At 46.0% G+C, this 21,531-nt stretch overlaps 1 protein-coding gene across 1 annotated transcript; it reads left to right on the plus strand.

Moving 5' to 3' along the window:
• Positions 1-243: 243 nt before the first annotated feature.
• LOC139680651 (myosin heavy chain, skeletal muscle, adult) lies at positions 244-18,363 on the plus strand. Its single transcript, XM_071573488.1, has 38 exons — positions 244-488; positions 575-718; positions 809-965; positions 2,562-2,589; positions 2,688-2,802; positions 2,888-2,980; positions 3,116-3,179; positions 3,263-3,361; positions 3,467-3,570; positions 3,671-3,809; positions 4,392-4,510; positions 4,609-4,758; positions 5,465-5,635; positions 6,420-6,729; positions 6,881-6,954; positions 7,858-7,945; positions 8,040-8,157; positions 8,449-8,572; positions 9,232-9,368; positions 9,456-9,711; positions 10,703-10,945; positions 11,145-11,321; positions 11,407-11,552; positions 11,640-11,730; positions 11,818-12,207; positions 12,360-12,486; positions 12,667-12,785; positions 13,226-13,422; positions 13,764-13,947; positions 14,034-14,199; positions 14,363-14,487; positions 14,627-14,935; positions 15,032-15,235; positions 16,071-16,196; positions 16,290-16,460; positions 16,549-16,653; positions 17,378-17,473; positions 18,079-18,363. Exons 1-38 carry the CDS (start codon positions 282-284, stop codon positions 18,232-18,234), a joined length of 5,829 nt encoding a protein of 1,942 aa, XP_071429589.1. The 5' UTR covers positions 244-281; the 3' UTR covers positions 18,235-18,363.
• The last annotated feature ends 3,168 nt before the right edge of the window (positions 18,364-21,531 follow it).

Genomic DNA, 21,531 nt, shown 5'->3' on the forward strand with positions numbered 1-21,531 from the left:
TTTGCAAAGTTACAACAATGCTGCTAAACTTCACAACATACAACACACCAAACTGCTGTTCTGGACTTTGTTGCTGAGGTAGATGCCTAAGGATTAATTTTCACCAAAGAATGGAAAATTTAAACACAACTTTTGAATTGTTTATACCTACTTTAATACCTGGAGAGATCAAAGTGCAAAAGACTCACTCTCTTCTGCATAAAACCATTCACTCCATGACACAACATCCCTTCTTTCCTACAGAGGACCCTGCTGACGGTGCCTCCTGTCAAAGCGCACCGATGTCAACTCCGGACGCGGACATGGCCGCCTTTGGGGAGGCGGCTCCGTATCTCCGAAAATCGGAGAAGGAGAGAATCGAGGCCCAGAACAAGCCTTTTGATGCCAAGACATCTGTCTTTGTGGTCCACGCAAAGGAATCCTATGTGAAAGGGAAAATCGAGAGTAAGGATGCAGGGAAGGTCACTGTCAAGACTGAAGGAGGAGAGGTGGGTAAAATGCAAGATTTATAAAAACCATTTCACTCCCACTCTGGCTCTGAGCTGACATGCATGTACCTTCCTGCCCCTGCCAGACCCTGACCGTGAAGGAAGATCAAATCTTCTCCATGAACCCTCCCAAGTATGACAAAATCGAGGACATGGCCATGATGACCCACCTGCACGAGCCCGCTGTGCTGTACAACCTCAAAGAGCGTTACGCAGCCTGGATGATCTACGTAAGTGGCACAGCAGCTTCCTTTGGGCAGCTGCAGGAGCTGCTCTGCCAGGCCCAGGGGAAGCCAACGTGCTGTCTCCCTTCCTCGCAGACGTACTCGGGTCTCTTCTGCGTCACTGTCAACCCCTACAAGTGGCTGCCCGTGTACAACCCGGAGGTGGTGTTGGCCTATCGAGGCAAGAAGCGTCAGGAGGCCCCTCCACACATCTTCTCCATCTCTGACAATGCCTATCAGTTCATGCTGACTGGTGAGTGACTTGGTTTTCTTTAAAGTCACTTGGCTGTGAATGCTCGCAGTGGAGAAAAAGAATTCTTTTCACTGCAAAGTAGTTCAATGTAATGGTGCTGTGAGGATGGATGTTCCCTCATCACTGGAAATAGCTTCTTTACTGAGCACCATCATTTAGATCATGTTTATTCCAATCAATGTCAGAATTTAATGTCCAAGATGTTTGGTAGGTTGTGATCTAGCACTGAATACATTGTCAGATTTTTCTTCAAAGAAATTTGGATATACCTTCAAAGTTCTGCTTTTTCTCTTCAATCAAAGAATTGTTCTTTGATTGGACTTCATTGTTCTTTGAATGACTGAAAGTTGATAGAGCAGAGTTTGTAAATAACATTGTGTCTAAAGGGAAAGGACATTCAACATAGAACCCAATGTTTCCTGTGGTGGCTTTATGAAAACTTGGGAAGCAGCCTCAGTGAGACATTACAGTGAAACCAGCGTGGAAAATTGATACTTCCTCAATCTTAGAAACAATTTCTTTTATCAATTGATTAATATATGTGGAAGCAACACCAAAGAAGGGTCTTTTCTAGCATTGCCTAAATCTCCAGAATTTTGGGAAAGAGCAGATTAGTCAGAAAAATATATCACATAAAGAGGTATAACTAAAATTGTTAAACTATGTATTCTGTTTTCTGGCCCAAATTACTGTTTTTATTCCTGTACTATTCATAGAGTTAAGAAGATCAATTGGAAGGGAATAAAATGAGAACAGAACAGTAATAAATTGATTTTTGATGAGCATGTCACGGCCATATTTATATAAGTCATCATGTATTGACCCTTGCTGACACCTTGACGAGACATGAAGGAACTTTATGACTACAACCCCAAACTTTTCCCTAAAAGTTAGTTCCAGAATGCTTTAGTCAATTCAGCTATCATGCAGATTTTTTCAGTTTTCACAGTGCAAGAATTTGATCAATGAAGGGGTGATGGGAGAATGGATTAAAAAAGCAACCAAAGTTCTGGAAATCAAACTCAATCCACCCTATTGCACACAGAAGCGTCAAACTGAGCTCTGAAATTTCAGTAGGCTAGAGCATGGGAGACTGTTCTGGTAAAGGTTACTCCATGTTTATGAAGCTTCTGTGATTCTCTTTGGGCAACAATCAATTGGCCACCTACGTAAAAACCATCCAAGGGGCTTATGGACTGATCAGGAGTGGTTGTTCCTTTTGTGATAAAGCTTATGAGAAGCACATGCCCCAGTTCACTTCAGCTGACAGATAGATCATTCATTCAGCAACTCTACAAAACTGCTCCTTAGCTGGATACTTTACAAAGAAAAAATGAGCAGCTTGACATGAAGAGAAGATGCAGAAAGAGCAGCCTATTTGCTACACCTGCCATCCACATCAGGGCTGACCTATCAACTTCCCAGCTGCAACTGGGAACATTAAAATGTTAAAAAGGAAATAGGGGTCAAGGTAGGCATGTTCATAGAAGGAATTAGCTGCCTATTACCAGTGCATTTTCTAAAAGTCAAAGGAGTATTTTTATCAAGAACATTTTTTAAAAAAAATTTAATAATTTTATTCTCTCTCTACCACAGATCGGGAGAACCAGTCGATCCTGATCACGTACGTACACCCCCTGCTCGGGACCCTGTGGGGCTGCCCAGGGCCAGGAAACCTCCTGCCTGACCACACGCTCTCTGCTTCTCTCCTTGCTCTGACAGCGGAGAATCCGGTGCTGGAAAGACTGTGAACACAAAGCGTGTCATCCAGTACTTTGCAACAATTGCAGCCAGTGGGGACAAGAAGAAGGAGGAGCAGACATCAGGCAAAATGCAGGTGAGTGAAGAAGAACAGTCTGGACACTTGGTCTGTCATTGCCCTGTAGACAAAACACAGTCACTGAATAATTTTCATGCCACAGGGAACGCTTGAGGATCAAATCATCAGCGCCAACCCACTGCTGGAGGCCTTTGGAAACGCCAAGACCGTGAGGAATGACAACTCCTCACGCTTTGTAAGTTGATGAATTGTTTTGAGCTTATGCAAAAATCCCTTGTTATAACATTAGTGATGAGATAGTGGTATTCTTACATGAGCACATGTCATTGAAACACATCTGAGTTGAAATGCTGCTGCTTCTCCTTAACAGGGGAAATTCATCAGAATCCATTTTGGTGCCACAGGCAAACTGGCTTCTGCTGACATTGAAACATGTAAGAGTCTCTCCTGGCCTGATCCCCTTCCTTACAGCCTTCCTCAGTTCTTGTGCTTAACTCTGTTCTGTCATCCTTGCCAGATCTGCTGGAGAAGTCCAGAGTCACTTTCCAGCTCAAGGCGGAAAGAAGCTACCACATCTTTTATCAGATCATGTCCAACAAGAAGCCGGAGCTAATTGGTAGGAAGGAGCATTATGGATTTTGAGGATGAACCCTCAGCAACAGTTCCCTCTATCACCTGCTTGGCAAAACTAAGCCTGTGTCTTGTCTCTTCCTTCTTGCAGACATGCTCCTCATCACCACCAACCCGTATGATTTCCACTATGTGAGTCAAGGGGAGGTCACTGTTCCCAGCATTGATGACCAGGAGGAGCTCATGGCTACAGATGTGAGTAACACAGTAAAAAGGTTTCTACTGTGTCTGTCCCTAGAGTGACATCACTGGCCCACTTAAGGACATGTATTCAAATTCCCTGTTTTGAATGCAGAGTGCCATTGACATCCTGGGCTTCACTGCTGATGAAAAGACAGCCATCTACAAGCTGACAGGGGCTGTCATGCACTATGGGAACCTGAAGTTCAAACAAAAGCAGCGTGAGGAGCAGGCAGAGCCTGATGGCACTGAAGGTACCAGCAAATTCAGTGGGTGATTTGTTCAAAGCACTTCTCTGTCTCCAGAGGTGACATGTTAAGCCTCCAAAGGCAGACCTCGGTTGGCCTGTGTGAGTCTCCACAGACAACACTGAGAAACTCACCTTTGTATATAGTCCATCTAACTGCAAAGGTGCTTTCTCAGCCATGGGAAGTTCCATTATTCTATCCAAGGGTTGCTCCCCAAACAGACACAGCCTGAAAGCAGGAACTTCAACTTCAGCACAGGACATGACCCTTTCTCTTTTGAGAACCTTCAACCATTAAGACACCACAATGTTCAGTTGTACTTTTGGGGAAACAATTCCTGCTACCCAGAAATCCACTTACTACAAAGAAAGAATGTGGCTCATGCTCACCTCATGCATTACTAGAGGCTTTTGGGGTCCTTCTGAGAAATTCCAGGTTTAAACTATACCTGTTCTTGCTTTCAAAGAAGGTCATCATTAGCTTCCAGAGTTTACATTCCTTCCCAGGCCTTCTGTATGAGATCGCTCTTCCATTCCTAGAACATGAACACCACCCATTAAATGGTTTTCTCTCTTTCTCCACCTCTAGTGGCTGACAAGGCTGCCTACCTGATGGGCCTTAACTCAGCTGAATTTCTCAAAGCCCTCTGTTATCCTCGAGTCAAGGTTGGGAACGAATTTGTGACCAAAGGTCAAAACGTGACACAGGTAAAACCTGGAGGTAGAAAATGCATGGCTTGAAGGAGTACCTGAGCATTCTCCTGTGACCCTGGGAGGGAACTCTGGTCCTGTTTGCTTTGCTTTAGGTGAACAATTCCGTGGGTGCCCTGGCAAAGGCTGTGTTTGAGAAGATGTTCTTGTGGATGGTTATTCGCATCAACCAACAGCTGGATACGAAGCAGCCCAGGCAGTACTTCATTGGTGTCCTGGACATCGCTGGCTTTGAGATCTTTGATGTAAGGGACAAGGAGTTGACACCACAGTCAAGCAAGGGGCAAGGAGGGGTCCTGAGGACTCAGACACCCACTTTTGTTTGAGATGGTTCAGAAGTTTATCCTTCTCATCTGAATTGTTCTAGGAACTCCTCCCTCTTCTCTGTCACTGTAGCCCCTCAACTGGCTTTGCTGACAAACACCAATTCCAACATTGCCTTTCTGGCAAACAGAGGCCTGTGAGCTTGCAAAGGTCTCAGGCTTTGCAAACAGAGGGAGAGCTCGAGGACTAAGTCTCACAGAGCTTTGAACCAAAGGTAGTGCCATGAGCAAGTTCACAGCATGTTTCCTGAGGATAGAAACCCCCAGATTATTGATGTTAGGCCAGAGGAATCCTTGGGTGGGACACTGAGGAGGATTCCACTGTCCAGGAGGTCAGAGACCTGCAACACCCACACGATGGAGCTGCTGCAGGTACTAAAGAATTTCCTGTTGAGTAGCACAGAGAAAAGGAATAGTTCCTTGTCACTTGATTTGAGAATTAATGATAAAAGAAAATCCTTGAAGGCCAGAGAGTTGCACAATAGAAACCCTGCTAAGGAAACACGTGCTGGTACAGTAAGTTTGGGGGTGCTTTTTCATCTGGGGAACTTGAAAGAGCCTTAGGAGATTGCCAGCAAAGGCCTTGGCACACCTTGAGAACCTGTGCACCTTTCCTTGCCTTGGGCAGTTCAACAGCTTTGAGCAGCTGTGCATCAACTTCACCAATGAGAAACTGCAACAGTTCTTCAACCACCACATGTTCGTGCTGGAGCAGGAGGAGTACAAGAAGGAGGGAATTGAATGGGAGTTCATTGACTTTGGGATGGACTTGGCTGCCTGCATTGAGCTCATTGAGAAGGTACCTGTCCCGTACTCGTGTATGATGTATGTTGGAATCCTTTGAGTTTCTGAGGCAGGTTCATCTCAGACAGAACTCACAGCCAGACAGGCAGCATCAGTTAAGCAAAAGATTTTGCACTGAGATTTAGTTTAGTCTGGGGAAGAGAAATGCACCTCTGAGACATCAGCCCTGCATCTGTTCTGTTTCTGAGCTTCAAGCATGGAATAGTAGCCTGACTCCCACCTACAGACATTTCTCCAAAGAAACTGCACTCTTTTTCTGTTACTTTTTCCTCCAAAGGCTCAAATCTGAAGCCCACAGACAAATCTGGGGAACAAGTATCATCTCACCTGACCTCCCACAGCAACAGGGCCTCTTGTGGCTCTTTTCCCAATTGTTATTCTGTTTACCACTGCTCCCTCCAGTTCTGCAGCCAATTCGGTTATGCCCTGGACAGACATTCTTACCAGTTGCATGAAGATTGGCTGCAGGGAGGCAGAGGGAAGGTAGAAATAAACTCCTTGCCTGAGAACAAGACCTGACAAACCCAGGCCCTCATCCAGTCTGAGATGCTCCCCACAACACAGTGGTACCTTTGATGTTCATAGCACAGGCTTCTTGTCACTGTCATAGAATCACAGAGTGGTTTGGGTTGGAAGGGAACCCAAAGAACATCTTGTTCCAAGCTCCTGCCAGGGACAGGAACACCTTGTACTAGACCACGTTGATCAATGTCCCATCCAGTGTGGCCTTGGAAATTTCCATTATCATCTTTCTTTGTCATTTCATGTGAACCTTCCAGCCCATGGGCATCTTCTCCATCCTGGAAGAGGAGTGCATGTTCCCCAAGGCAACTGACACCTCTTTCAAGAACAAGCTCTATGACCAGCACCTGGGCAAGTCCAACAACTTCCAGAAGCCCAAACCTGCCAAAGGCAAGGCTGAGGCCCACTTCTCCCTGGTGCACTACGCTGGCACAGTGGACTACAACATCTCTGGGTGGCTGGAGAAGAACAAGGACCCCCTGAATGAAACTGTCATTGGGCTGTACCAGAAATCATCTGTGAAGACCCTGGCCTTACTCTTTGCTTCCTATGGTGGAGCTGATGCAGGTCAGTTCTGTGAAAAGTGTATTTTCGTTATGGGAGAAAGTTTTGTCAGATTTAAAGCTGCAAACACTAAAATTGCAATGTTGCTTCCTGTTCTGTATTTCCAAATAGCAATATCCATTTTCCAATACTTTTTTAAAACTTTCATACACAGACAGTGGTGGTGGTGGCAAGAAAGGAGGCAAGAAGAAGGGTTCTTCTTTCCAGACTGTCTCAGCTCTTTTCAGGGTAAGTATAATATTCATTGAGCCTTTGAAGATGGAAAGCAATTTTATTCTGAATCTGAGAGGTCCATCTGCATTTTGGACATGACTGTTGTCGTGCTTAAAATCCTTCCTTTTCTATACTTGTAAATTACAGTATTTTCCTGTTGGAATGCTACACCCATCTCTGAATATTCTGTGCATATATCCAAAGATCTAAGTCCACCTACTTAGATGGGAGTGAAAATCATATCAGCTCACTTGTTTAAAAACTCTCTCTTGAAGGGTTCAGATCTATTTGCTTGACCTGTCTTTTGTATCTATGCAGATTTTTAGTATTGACTCATTGTAAAATTCAAAAATAATAGATCAAACATCAAAAGGAAAAAAAATATCCTGAGATGATAATATTTTAAGGCAATGATTTGCTTTCAATATGGGAAGAGAATGAATGTTTAATTACACCCATTAATGACTTGTGAGGTCAGTTTTCACTTCTGTCTTCAAAGTTTGAGTCTGAATTACTGCTAAAAGTGTCACTTTGCACAGGTTGCAGAAATATTCCATATGTTTAGAAAGAACTTACTTGGCTACCAAATCAGATGCTAGTCATGCTTAACCAAGAGTACATGCCATTTACTTTAAATGCCCAAATATATACCACAAGAATTATCAGCTCAAAGGAAAACTGTGAAATGGCAGCTGTGAATTTGGATGAGGAAGTCAAGGAAAAGTAACTCTAGCCATTATTCTATGAAAGAATTTCCAAACCAGAATTTTGTGACCGTTCTGTTTCCAATTTTCCCTTTGGGAGTTCAAGAAGTTATTTTAGAGAAGACAGGTCTGCACCCTGAAACACCCAATTTGATGAATCCACTGGTAAAATTCCAGTACTTAATAATATAAACTTCATTTGATGATCTCACAGGAGAATTTAAACAAACTGATGGCCAACCTGAGGAGCACCCACCCCCACTTTGTACGGTGTATCATCCCAAATGAAACAAAAACACCTGGTAAGGCAAGCCAAGGGGAGGAAAACTTGAGCAGCAGAAGCTCCACTGTGGAGTGTCAAATAATAGAGTAGTCACTAATGCTGGTCTTTGTCAGGTGCCATGGAGCACGAGCTGGTGTTGCATCAGCTGCGCTGTAACGGTGTGCTGGAAGGGATCAGGATTTGCAGGAAAGGGTTCCCCAGCAGAGTCCTCTATGCTGACTTCAAACAGAGGTAAGAGCACTGCACCTTGCTGCCCATTCACATCAAGCCAAAGATACTTTGTATTGGTATTGAGCAGTAATATAGAAAAGTTTCACCATCAGTTCATGATGACCAGGCATTGCTGAGATCAGTATTCTCTTGTACTTAGAATTAATTTTACAAACACTCCCCATATCCTGTCCTGAAAGTATGAACTTTCTCCAGGCATGAGATTCATTCAATGGGACAATCCTTGAAGGCTGGGCATTCAATCACAGAGGTGATTTTGATAATTTCTTCATGTTCTGTTTTCTCCCTCAGATACAGGGTGCTTAATGCCAGTGCTATCCCAGAGGGACAATTCATGGACAATAAGAAGGCTTCAGAGAAGCTTCTTGGGTCCATTGATGTGGACCACACACAGTACAAATTTGGTCACACCAAGGTAAAAACAAGGCCTGTCTTAGAAGTTTGTCAAAAGCAGTGAGGGTGTGGGCTGCTCTACTGGGGGGATGGGACACAGCACAATGATGTACCAGATCTGACAGGGCAGGGGCCTCAACCAGGAGATGCCCAGCACCACTCTCTACTCGATCAAGGCAGATGAGGATGACCTCTGAGTGGTAGTCAGATTCAAACAGGAGTCCAGGTGACCGGGCAGGTTTGTTACAATAAGGAAGGTCTGAGGTGAAGCCATAAAGCCTTGGTTTTCAAGATTTGGCAGGGTCAGATATAGCTAGGCTAAAAAGATAAGGTCCTATACACTAATTCTTAGACATATACACAGCAATGAGATTGGTCTAACATCAAGCCAGGATGTAAGTCAGCAGATCATGGTAGAGTTCACTGGGGTCCATGATCAGGCATGGGATGGCTGAAGCTTTGGATGAACTGGAAACATTACTCATGACGCATAGCTCAGACATGGACTGAATGCTTAGGGCTGAGACTATGGGAAGCTCTCAGCCTTTGGAGAGAGGGTTTGGGAGAGGGTCCAAGGCGAAGCTAGTAATGGCTGTTAAGGTCTGTCAGGATACTTAAAGACTCTGTGTGTCTGTTCTGTACTACCTCACAACAACATGTTTCACCATTTCCTCTCTCAAGGTGTTCTTCAAAGCTGGGCTGCTGGGACTCCTGGAGGAGATGAGGGATGACAAGTTGGCAGAAATCATTACTCGAACACAGGCCAGGTGCAGGGGCTTCCTGATGAGAGTGGAATATAAGAAAATGGTGGAGAGGAGGTAGACTTTTCGCATATTAAGTTAATTCTCATGGGTGCATGGCTATCACACCGGAGCTATGCAAAAATCATGTGAATTTCTTTTCAGAGAGTCCATCTTCTGCATTCAGTACAATGTTCGTTCATTCATGAACGTCAAACACTGGCCCTGGATGAAGTTATTCTTCAAGATCAAGCCCTTGTTGAAGAGTGCAGAGTCTGAGAAGGAAATGGCCAACATGAAGGAGGAGTTTGAGAAAACCAAGGAAGAGCTTGCAAAGTCTGAGGCAAAAAGGAAGGAGCTGGAGGAGAAAATGGCTTCTCTAATGCAGGAGAAAAACGACCTGCAGCTCCAAGTGCAGGCTGTGAGTATCACTGGTTTTACCCTGGAAAAACAATTATTTACTGTCAGAAGGGTTATCCTACAAAGGGACTCGCAGGAGCCGATGAATAGTAGAAACCAGTCTAAATCACACACTCTAAGGCACCATAATGGTGAGTAAACAGGCACTGGCAGGGGCATGGTGAGACTCATGGCAGCCTCATATGACCCTCACCATTCCTGCTGTCTGAGGAAAGAGCCATGAAACACCAGACAACATGTGTTGCACATCTGAGAGCTCTGACCTGGAAAGGGAAACATCTCAGCTTTCAAAGAAGTGCTTCTGTTTAATGCAGTAAAGACAAACTTGAGAAAGATGCCCTTTTCCCAGTTACATCTCCACTAGAATACTGTGATTGCTTTCACAAACATGGATACTTCCCATTGAAACTTGATTAGGAAATGGCAGTTATTTAACACCAAAATAAGTGATCAGCTAGTTATACCAGGAAATGCTTGATATGGCTTGGAAAGAAGTCACAGAGGTAGCTGAACTCTGTTGGGTTTGCAGCAATTTTAATGTCTATAGTAAAGTGATAAATTTCTTTCTCAACTAAATTATTCTCAGAAATTGAAACCCGAAATATTTTTAAGGCTCTTGTTGGGACAATAAAAAGAAAAATCTACTAGATACATTTTCCATCAGGAAAAAAAAAAACAACTCCTCTAAGACCTTACTCCTGCTGAAATTAGTAACTGAAGTAACCACTGTTCTGTTATGCTTTTGTATTTGTGATATGAAGAATTGTCATGGCCACCTGCCCTGTGAGGTATAATTAGGAGACCCAGAAAATACAGAATAAATATTAATGAAAAATTACGTTTCCAAGTAGAAAGCAGGCAAGATATTCCAGTTGGTGGAGTTAAAGGTCAAGTGCAGACCGCATTTTAACACATGCCTACTGAGTGATACAAAGGACAGGGCATGGAAAGTGCAAAACATTATAACTCATGAAAATCTGTCTCCCCACCAGGAAGCAGATAGCTTGGCTGATGCTGAGGAAAGGTGTGATCAGCTCATCAAAACCAAAATCCAACTGGAAGCCAAAATTAAGGAGGTGACTGAAAGGGCTGAGGATGAGGAGGAAATCAATGCTGAGCTGACAGCCAAGAAGAGGAAACTGGAGGATGAATGTTCAGAGCTGAAGAAAGATATTGATGACCTTGAGCTAACACTGGCCAAGGTGGAGAAGGAGAAACATGCCACTGAAAACAAGGTACACACACAGGGGATCACATAACGGGTAAAGCAAAAGTGCAACCCAAGGACATGTTGGCTTTTGAGCAAATAAGCTGGGCTTGATCGAAGTAGTGAAACTAAAAGTACAACATCAGGCCAAGCACAGCAAAGTGAAACTTGCCCTGAATCACCAGGCAAGTCTTCCAATGAATTTTGACAATGCCGCATATTTGTAGGTGAAAAACCTCACAGAGGAGATGGCAGCCCTGGATGAAACCATTGCCAAGCTGACAAAAGAGAAGAAAGCCCTCCAAGAGGCCCATCAGCAGACCCTGGATGATCTGCAGGTAGAAGAGGACAAAGTCAACACACTGACCAAAGCCAAGACCAAGCTGGAACAGCAAGTGGATGATGTAAGCACACAAACACACAGCAGGAACAGGACAGGTATGGAGTTCGACCTGGCTGCTGGAGTACTGATGGCCTTGCTCTGTGCAGCTGGAAGGGTCCCTGGAGCAAGAGAAGAAACTGCGCATGGACCTGGAGAGAGCCAAGAGGAAACTGGAAGGAGACCTGAAGCTGGCCCAGGACAGCATCATGGACCTGGAGAATGATAAGCAGCAGCTGGATGAGAAACTGAAGAAGTAAGTGTGGCTCTGGGGCACCTCCATGCTGGGCTGGAGCACTTGTCTTTTTTATTTGAGCTCTAATACAGTTTGCTTTGCCCAAAGGAAAGACTTTGAAATCAGCCAGATCCAGAGCAAAATCGAGGATGAACAAGCCCTGGGCATGCAACTCCAGAAGAAGATCAAGGAGCTGCAGGCAAGTCTCTGCTCCTCACCCTCCCTGTGCCAGGCTCAGCGCAGGTAGGAGGAGGGCAGGGTGTGAAGGGTCTCTGGTGTTCTGCAGGCCCGTATTGAGGAACTGGAGGAGGAAATCGAGGCCGAGCGAACCTCTCGCGCTAAAGCAGAGAAGCATCGCGCTGACCTGTCGAGGGAGCTGGAGGAGATCAGCGAGCGCCTGGAGGAAGCAGGAGGGGCGACGGCAGCTCAGGTGGAGATGAACAAGAAGCGGGAGGCAGAGTTCCAGAAGATGCGGCGGGACCTGGAAGAGGCCACGCTGCAGCACGAAGCCACGGCTGCCGCCCTGCGGAAGAAGCACGCGGACAGCACGGCTGAGCTCGGGGAGCAGATCGACAACCTGCAACGCGTGAAGCAGAAGCTGGAGAAGGAGAAGAGTGAGCTCAAGATGGAGATTGACGACTTGGCCAGTAACATGGAGTCTGTCTCCAAAGCCAAGGTATGGAATTGCATTAGAGCATGCTCGCAGGGCTAAGGTGTGGCACAAGGGCTGCACCTGCCAGCCACATTCCCAGAAACCAAAATCCAACTGTGGGAATGAGCCAGAGTGCAGGTGTTCATCTCCTTCCCTTGCCTGTGTTTGCTCTCTAGGCAAACCTGGAGAAGATGTGTCGCACACTTGAAGATCAGCTGAGTGAGTTAAAAACAAAGGAGGAGCAGAATCAGCGCATGATCAATGACCTCAATACGCAAAGAGCTCGTCTGCAGACAGAGTCAGGTAGGACATCCTCATTCCAAAAGTGCAACTGGGGGGACCTGCACACCATGAGCACACCTGAGTTTGCAACATGACAACTGGTATAACCTCTCAGGCCACTCCTGGTTACATGGCTTTACAGGCAGAAAAGGTCATAAGATTAATAGTCTGGTTCCCTTTTTTCCCCTTTACTTCTCCCAGGTGAATATTCCCGCCAAGTGGAGGAAAAAGATGCTCTGATTTCTCAGCTGTCTAGGGGCAAGCAAGGATTTACCCAACAGATTGAGGAACTCAAGAGACATCTAGAGGAAGAAATCAAGGTATGGAAGCACCCTGCTCTCCACAGCCTCTATCCCCTCTAGATCTAGGATCAGGAGAATCCTGTCTGACCCAAAACTGGTTCAATGGTCTTTCCCCAAACATCTGTAGGACTGGAGTGAACACAAACAAAACACAAATCCCTACTTGTGAGGTAGAGAGGGAAGGAACTGTGACACTGTAGATGCTGGAGGAAGGTTTCCTTGAGGTTCTGATTATTTTCCTAAGACAGGGTCCAGCTACACATGTCAAAACATTCACACAAACAGCAGATTACTGTCCCCAGAGCACCTGTCACTAAGATGTCCTGATCCTCCAGAATACATCAATAAGGGCTTCATCACATCCTGCTCTATAGTTGCCTAAGTAGAGGTTCATTCTAATTTCACTGCCGATTTCACTGTCAGGAGTATTGTAGTTACCCATCCCAACATCCCCACAGGCCAAGAACGCCCTGGCCCACGCCCTGCAGTCCGCTCGCCACGACTGTGACTTGCTCCGGGAACAATATGAGGAGGAGCAGGAAGCCAAGGGGGAGCTGCAGCGCGCCCTGTCCAAGGCCAACGGCGAAGTGGCCCAGTGGAGAACCAAATACGAGACGGACGCGATCCAGCGCACGGAGGAGCTCGAGGAGGCCAAGTATGTGGGCAGGGTTGGATGAAAAGGGACTGGAGAAGGCTGAGAGTGGTCAAGGGAAATGGGAGTCTCTGAGTGGGTTGATATGCTCCCTTTGTGGTAAAGCAAATAGAGGGAGGGAGAGAGAAAGTGTAAATTGGAAGACAAAGTTTGCTCTTTAGAGCTGGAAGTGCTAAGACAGGTTTAATCCACCATAGGTGGCAGGACAATGACAGGATAGATCTTTTAGGGTCTGTGAAAAGTGCTCAGCTCAGAAGGTCCAAAGTGTCCAACAGCCTCTCATGGCAGTGCAGAAGTGACTCCCTTCTAAGCTCTAACCTGACCTTGTGCTTATCTCCTCCCAGGAAGAAGCTGGCCCAGCGCCTGCAGGATGCAGAGGAACACGTTGAAGCTGTCAATGCCAAATGTGCCTCCCTGGAAAAGACAAAGCAGAGGCTGCAGAATGAAGTGGAGGACCTGATGATTGATGTGGAGCGATCCAATGCTGCCTGTGCTGCTCTGGACAAGAAGCAGAAGAACTTTGACAAGGTCTCTGGGGCTCCAGCCCTGGCACTGCTGGGCAGAGCATCCCTCTGGGATGGCCACATCCCTACTCATGTCGTGTTTCCCTTCAGATCCTGGCAGAATGGAAGCAGAAGTATGAGGAAACGCAGGCTGAGCTGGAGGCCTCCCAGAAGGAGTCTCGCTCTCTCAGCACGGAGCTGTTCAAGATGAAGAATGCCTATGAGGAGTCCTTGGACCACCTGGAAACAATGAAGCGGGAGAACAAGAACTTGCAGCGTAAGTCCCTGGCCCTCTGCTGCTGGATGGGCTTTCTCACAAGCTGAGTGTTCCTCAGGGCTCTGGGCCTGCAGGTGTGCAAAGATGCCAGTCCCCCTGGTGGGACAGGGCCCTTCCCATTCTGCTCAGTGCCTGAGCAAGCCATTGGTCTTTGTTCCCACAGAGGAGATTTCTGACCTCACGGAGCAGATTGCGGAGGGCGGAAAGGCAATTCATGAGCTGGAGAAAGTCAAGAAGCAAGTTGAGCAGGAGAAATCTGAACTGCAAGCCTCCCTGGAGGAAGCTGAGGTACATACATTCCGAAAAATTATTATAAATCTTTTAGAGATACTGCAGGAAAGGAAATCTAGGTTTCATTCAGACCTGCATAAATGATTACTTAGAATATAAATGGTAGTCTAAATCACTGTTCCTGCACAATGTCCAGGCCTCCCTGGAACATGAAGAGGGCAAGATCCTGCGCCTGCAGCTTGAGCTCAACCAGGTGAAGTCTGAGATTGACAGGAAGATAGCAGAGAAGGATGAGGAGATTGACCAGCTGAAGAGAAACCACCTCCGAGTTGTGGACTCCATGCAAAGCACCCTGGATGCTGAGATCAGGAGCAGGAATGAAGCCCTGAGGCTGAAGAAGAAGATGGAGGGAGACCTGAATGAAATGGAGATCCAGCTCAGCCATGCCAACCGCCAGGCTGCCGAGGCACAAAAGAATCTGAGAAATGCACAGGCTGTGCTCAAGGTCTGTTCAGCAAAGCTACAGAAATTGAGATCCCTGAGATTTCTGGCACCCAAGCACTCACTGACACCTTGCAATTCCTCTTGTCTCTCTTACCAGGACACTCAGCTGCACTTGGACGATGCTCTCAGGACCCAGGATGACCTGAAGGAGCAGGTGGCCATGGTGGAGCGCAGAGCAAACCTGCTGCAGGCTGAAATTGAAGAGCTTCGGGCAGCGCTGGAGCAGACAGAGAGGTCGAGGAAAGTGGCTGAGCAGGAGCTTCTGGATGCCACGGAACGTGCGCAGCTCCTCCATACCCAGGTCAGGAAATCAATCCCATCCACAAGGGATAACAAAGAGGGAGATTGTTCTGTTTCTTGTGAGTGATTACTGTGTAAACGCTTGTCTTGGGTTGAGCTGGCTAAACGCCAGCTGCCCAAGACAGAGTGAAAAGGGTTCCTCCTCCCCCCCAACCAGCTAAAGGAAAAAGAAGAGGGAGAGGGAAAAGAAAAATTCTAAGCCAGTTTTAAGCTGAAACTAACTATATGTATTTTTACAGAAAAGAGAAAATTAAGAGAGAACAATATAACATACACTTACAGAAGTTACGTATAGTATAACAAGATACAGCCTCCCACTCCCTAGTTAATACAAAGCCCATTACTCTAGATTCATAAGCACTCTAAAAGACACCCTGCAAGAAAGAGAAAGTATAACAACAAAATATTTCTACTTCCCTGAACTCAAACAATATGCAAGCAGCAGCAGCCGGAGCAGGGCCCGGCATAGTAGAGGAGCTGCCCAACATCCTCCTCTTAGTGCAGCCATGATGGAACTGACCAAACACCTTCCACTGCTGTACACATATCTTAAGTTTGTGTCATCTGGTATGAAATACTTTCTTGGTTACCCAGTCAGGTGATAGCTGTCTCCCAATCCACATAGATTCTCTGAGCCTGCTAATTTCAGGCCTAGCTAAAACCACTACAACACTTGAAGAACTGTGTTCTGATATGTCTCCTCCAGCCAGTGCCCAATGCCCGGTTCACTAATCTGGTGCTAAAGAAGTCTCTTGCATTAAAGACTTTCATAAAGTCTACTCACACTTTCAGGCATTTGGTCCGACAGCACAACTTCTGTCTTTCCTTTTTCACAGAACACCAGCCTGATCAACACCAAGAAGAAGCTGGAGACAGACATCTCCCAGATTCAGAGTGAAATGGAGGATACAATCCAGGAGGCCCGCAATGCTGAAGAGAAGGCCAAGAAGGCCATCACAGATGTGAGCTGGGGGCTCTTTCATTGCTGATGGGAGTTGTATTCCCCACAAAATATCTCCAGCCCCACGATGCCTTTGACCTTTTGCTCTGCTCAGGCGGCCATGATGGCAGAAGAGCTGAAGAAGGAGCAGGACACCAGTGCCCACCTGGAGAGGATGAAGAAGAACCTGGACCAGACAGTGAAGGACCTGCAGCACCGTCTGGAAGAGGCTGAGCAGTTGGCCCTGAAGGGTGGAAAGAAACAACTGCAGAAGCTGGAGGCCAGGGTGTGTAGGGCTGTGTCTGTGCATGAGTGAGCTTGTCCCTTGGAGAGACACCCTCAGGGAAGCTGCAGGGATGGGCTTCTCGTTGCAGGTGCGGGAGCTGGAAGGGGAGGTGGATGCTGAGCAGAAGCGCAGCGCTGAAGCCGTGAAGGGTGTGCGCAAGTACGAGAGGAGGGTGAAGGAACTCACCTACCAGGTAAGCCTGGAGGAGTCCTTGGGCTGACAGATTCTATCAGCAAGTCACATTTTGCACACACCACTGATAAGCGAAAACGTCGCAAAAATAACTGCTACGAGAAGATTTTTATTTTAATAGCAGCAAAGGTATTTATTGACAATGTTGGAGGCAAGCCAGTTCATACTGGGCAAAAACTTGCCTAACTTGTTTGTGGAAAATAAGCTATTTTATAGTCTTAAGTCCATAGTTAACACCTTCTAATTTCCATATTAATGAATAGGCAGAATCTTGGGCAGAGCTTTCCTTTTGGCTTCAAATTTGGGTAGTGGTCTCCTGATTTCATCCCTCGGGGTGGTCTTGAAGCGTCATCACTGCTGGACTTTCGTCTTTTCTTTGTTAGACGACATGACCTGTAAATCTTGCAAAACCTTGGCTCTAACTCTACAAAATCATGACTCTTTACCATTTCATTTTATTGAAATGTTTAGCTTAGTTTAATGTGTGACTTCTAACCATGGTACACTAGTCTGTAGACGGTGCGTACTAGAACAAACCGATTCAGCACTCCATGCTGTGCAGAAGCTCTGCTGTGCAAACAACATTTTGCAGAGCAGAATTAGAAATTTTACAAAACTAGGGCACTTCGGTTTCTTTTCTCTTTCACCTTCCCCAAGGGGATTTGTTAACCCTGTGTAATGCAGAACCAAGAATTCATTCTCTCCCTTCTTACCAACCACTGTAGTCTGAGGAAGACAGGAAGAATGTTCTCAGGCTGCAGGATCTGGTGGACAAGCTGCAAATGAAGGTGAAATCCTACAAGAGACAAGCTGAGGAAGCTGTAAGTATTGCTCAAAGAATGGGTGAGGGCCACCTTCCACTGGGGCAGCACATGCACTGAATGGGGTCGAACATCAGGAAAGGGGCTTGAAAGCAACTGGTGAGACACAACGGCCTTCCCATTGCTGTTCTGCTGTCGTGTCCTGAGGCCTCGATGAGCCCTGGGCACCCTGCACTCAGGGCTAACCAAGGGAAGTTTTGTACAGGAGATCAGAGTAAACAAACCCAGGGGCCACATGCACTGCCTGAGAAATTCCTGAAGCTCTGCTAATAATCAGCAGCAGAAGGCTTCACGGTCTTTCTCAACCTGATAAGTGACACTGACAATCAGGCAGCAAGCAGTGGGAGAGTAAGTGCACAAGTGAGAAATCCCAGTGCCAAAGCTGCTCCTCACATATGACAGAATCCCAGAGAAGCTTATCCCAGTGGGGTCCTGAGATGGGAGGAGGAGCAGGTTGGGGTGAGCTGATGTGTGAGCAGTGGTGGGAGGGGATGGAGGTTTGTGCCTCCCCCCAGGGAAGAGCTGCAGCCTCACAAGGCCAAGGTGCAGGAGGAGTGAAACCCCTGGCCTGGGCTCCTCACCACCAACTGCCTGTCCCCACACAGGAGGAGCTGTCCAATGTGAACCTCTCCAAGTTCCGCAAGATCCAGCACGAGCTGGAGGAAGCCGAGGAACGGGCTGACATTGCAGAGTCGCAGGTCAACAAGCTCCGAGTGAAGAGCCGGGACATGCATGGCAAAAAGATAGAAGAGGAAGAGTGAGATCGTCATAAGGCAGCAAAGTGACCTGAGGGCAGCACAAAATGTGAACCCTCTGTCAGTTTCTTCCATGTTTGATATTTGCAACCAGCTCAGTACGTAGGGAATAAAGAGTAGATTCATTCAGATGCACATCATGAGCAGTAGTTTTCATCTGTTTCTGGTTTTACTTATGAAGACTCTGTCACCATTAGTTTTTGGGCAGAATTTTGCCTTATAAATACTCTTGGTACCTGTGCCATGGTACAGCTTTTTGTCATCTATTTTTTGTCATCCCTTCTACAACACTTTAGCCACTGATTAAAAGAAAGCTTGTCACTCACATAAATATTTCTACAAGACACAGAATGAAAGCTATTTGTGTTGGGCCCTGTATTGATTAATCTTTTGATAAAGCAAACCAGAGCAGTTTGAAGGAAGAAAAGAATGTTTCCAATGTTACAATTCTATTCCAGGTACTAAGGACAATGAGTGGTAGGTTAGAATTACAGAAGGCTTCCACGACACCCAGCAAACAGTGCCATTAAATAGTGCACAGTATTTAATACCACTATCACCCCAAAATGCTAGATGAGCAAATAGAATGCAGTGTCACTTGTGAAGAGATGGACTTTGAGCTGGCAACTCTCTATCAGGAGGAAAGACTGTCACATATTCTTCATAAATCTGTGAAAATACTAGCTCCTTTCTTAGGAGTGGTAACAAAAAGAAATAGGAAGAAACAAGGTCAAGGAAGACCAGTTACATACACGCAGGGACTTAAGATAGAAAGGGAGAGAACAGAATGGGAGTTCAAAACAGAACTTTAAAATGAACATAATGTGGGGAGACTTGAGAGGGGTCATTGTTCTCACTGGCTCTGATATGAAAAGAGAGAAGTGAGTGCAGAGGGCAGAAGGTGGAGGACAGGCAGAAATGGGGAAAATGGAGGGTGTTGGGAGTGTGTATGTGTGTGTTTGTGTGTGTGTGTAAATCAAATGTAGGGAATCTCTCACATGCATAGTCAGGCATGGCATGCAGATCATGGCTATGCCCCAGCCCGAGGTCAGTGGTCTCCAAAAACTTTAGCTTTAATCTTCTTCTTCTTCAAACTTTCAAAGGACAGACTGCCATTGGAGCTCTTGAGGTTTCCTAGGAAGTGCTGAAGGTAGCCAGTGATCCCTTAGTTAGTGTGTGTAGAAATCTCTCTGTCATAGCATGTGTTTTGCTGCCAAAGAACAAAGTGACCTTCAGGTGAGCTTTGCTCACTCTGCTGGAAACTTCCACCCAACAGCCTCATGTCTGCACAACTAAGAATTATCAAAATAAGTCTTTAATTATTGGCCTCCAAGATGCAAACTCACCAACGCACCAGTGATTTGGGGGCTGTTCTGCTGTCAGTAGTGAGGTTGAGAAAGCAGAAACCCCAGATATCTCTGTCATTGTTATCTGAAAGAGTGATGAGTGAAATTTTTCAGAGCTGATCAGCTTTCAGTCACAAAGAGCTTTATAGATCCATCTAACCTCTTGCTGTGATGCCAGCCTGGGTCTTTTTTCCCATGGTATGTTAGAAAGCTTCCTGTGTTTCCCTAGTAGACTTCAGATTTCTTTCACTCCACTTTGTTCTCTGCACTCATGCATGCCCCTTGGCAGATGCAAGCCTGACTGTTGTCTGATAGTGCTCTTGTCATCAACTTGCCCTCTTTTCACTCTGCCTTCTAAATACCTGACCATTCTCTGTCTATACTAAGGTGCTTCAGCTTCTTAAAATCTCCATCATTGTAGAATAGGAAACGCAATTATTTTCTTTTAATAGCAAAAGACTTGAACATTTGTATTGACGTGACAATGCATGATCTTAGGGCTTTTCTAGGCCTGAATTGGTTTTAGCTTGTTTTAATGACTCTGTAGCAGTCACACAACTATTACTCAACCTGTTTCAGGTTATGCTTGGGAGGACCACATATATGGTATAGGTCTGACAAGCCTTGGGAGTTCACTGCATAATGAACAACTGTCTTTCTTGGTAACCAAGACAGCAGAAGGTGCTCTGCACCTTTTAAACTTTTGTTAAGAGCCTGTGAAAGGGAAGCAGACTGTCATAAGGAAATAGGCAAAAATAAAGCTAAGCAAACCCAGAACAATTAGGAACAAATCCTCCTGTAACATATTCCTCCTGGTAAGGATGGGAACATGCTGATAATTCATAGTAGGCCCTCTCCTTGCTGCTTCACCACTCTTAAGCAAGACTGAAGAATCAATCTTAGGACAGACAGTATTACTAGGAGGGTAAGTATAATACCACACAAAAAAGGCTGTTCTGAGAAAGTATTTTGTGTAAAACATGTGACTGTTTTGTTAATGAGGCTCTTCTGCAGCAATGAGATGACTTTTACTATTAGACTTAGAATGGGAACTTAGACTCACATATATGTTAAGTACCAAATTACCCACAGCAGGGAAATAACTCCTTCCCCATTCCTATTAGGCAGGATGTGTGGATTTCCATGTAGAATAGATTTTAGAGAAACTTTAAAATCACACTCAACAAACAATGCACAAGTTACTGTGAAATTTTTAGTGTGTATCAGCACCAGCTGAGTATAAGAGACCTTCACTATTAGGAAGGAATGTAGGACAGAATGGTCTGGGCTTTTTGGAAGTGCGGTTTACCCTTTTTGGTAATGATTTATAAGATAACCTTGTAGAGAAGGAAAAAAGCAAACTGCACTTGTGCAAGAAGATGGATCATTTATTGAAAATGTGTACAATGGCTTAGCAGATCCTTCCCCAAGCCAGGAATGGCCATACAGGTTGGAACTATGCTGGTGGACCTAAAATCTTGGGATGTGCACATGGAGGGGTGTGAAATGGCACAAACCAGGCAAGAGCTCCAGGCTGGAGGCCCAGTGCAATGCTGGGAACTGGGCAGGAAGAAAAGCATCCACCAGCTTTGTGGAAGTCCAGCCTGGGAGGTGAGCACTGGCAGGGATTGCAAGAAAAGCGCCTGTCTTCTCCCCTCCAGGTGCAGGGACCCTGCACTGACCCAAGAGGCAGTGGCCCACTGTCCCACACTGTCACAGCCTGGCGGTGGTGACACATGAAGGAAGCACAGAGAGCTGTGGTGACACCCAAGGGTGGATGCCTGTGTAGGGTCCACAGGCACCAGCTGGGATGGTGCCTGTGTCTTTTGCCTCATTATTTGTGCTATTCCTTTCAGGAGAAGGCTCCACCAGCTTTATTCTCAGCTTCAGGCTCCAGCTTCACCAGATCCCGGCACTGCTGGGGCTGCAGCCGAAGCCGACGCGGGCACTGCTGGGC

The sequence above is a fragment of the Pithys albifrons genome, chromosome 19 (assembly GCF_047495875.1).
Source record: "Pithys albifrons albifrons isolate INPA30051 chromosome 19, PitAlb_v1, whole genome shotgun sequence".
In the NCBI taxonomy this organism is placed as follows: domain Eukaryota; kingdom Metazoa; phylum Chordata; class Aves; order Passeriformes; family Thamnophilidae; genus Pithys; species Pithys albifrons.

What these genes read in the sequence shown, in the direction of transcription:
- LOC139680651 (XM_071573488.1), top strand. Translation starts at nt 282, where the DNA reads ATGTCAACTCCGGACGCGGACATGGCCGCCTTTGGGGAGGCGGCTCCG. An exon ending in CTGTCTCAGCTCTTTTCAGG is followed by an intron (nt 6,955 to 7,857) that starts GTAAGTATAATA and finishes ATGATCTCACAG; the next exon opens with GAGAATTTAAACAAACTGAT. An exon ending in CCTCCCTGGAGGAAGCTGAG is followed by an intron (nt 14,488 to 14,626) that starts GTACATACATTC and finishes CACAATGTCCAG; the next exon opens with GCCTCCCTGGAACATGAAGA.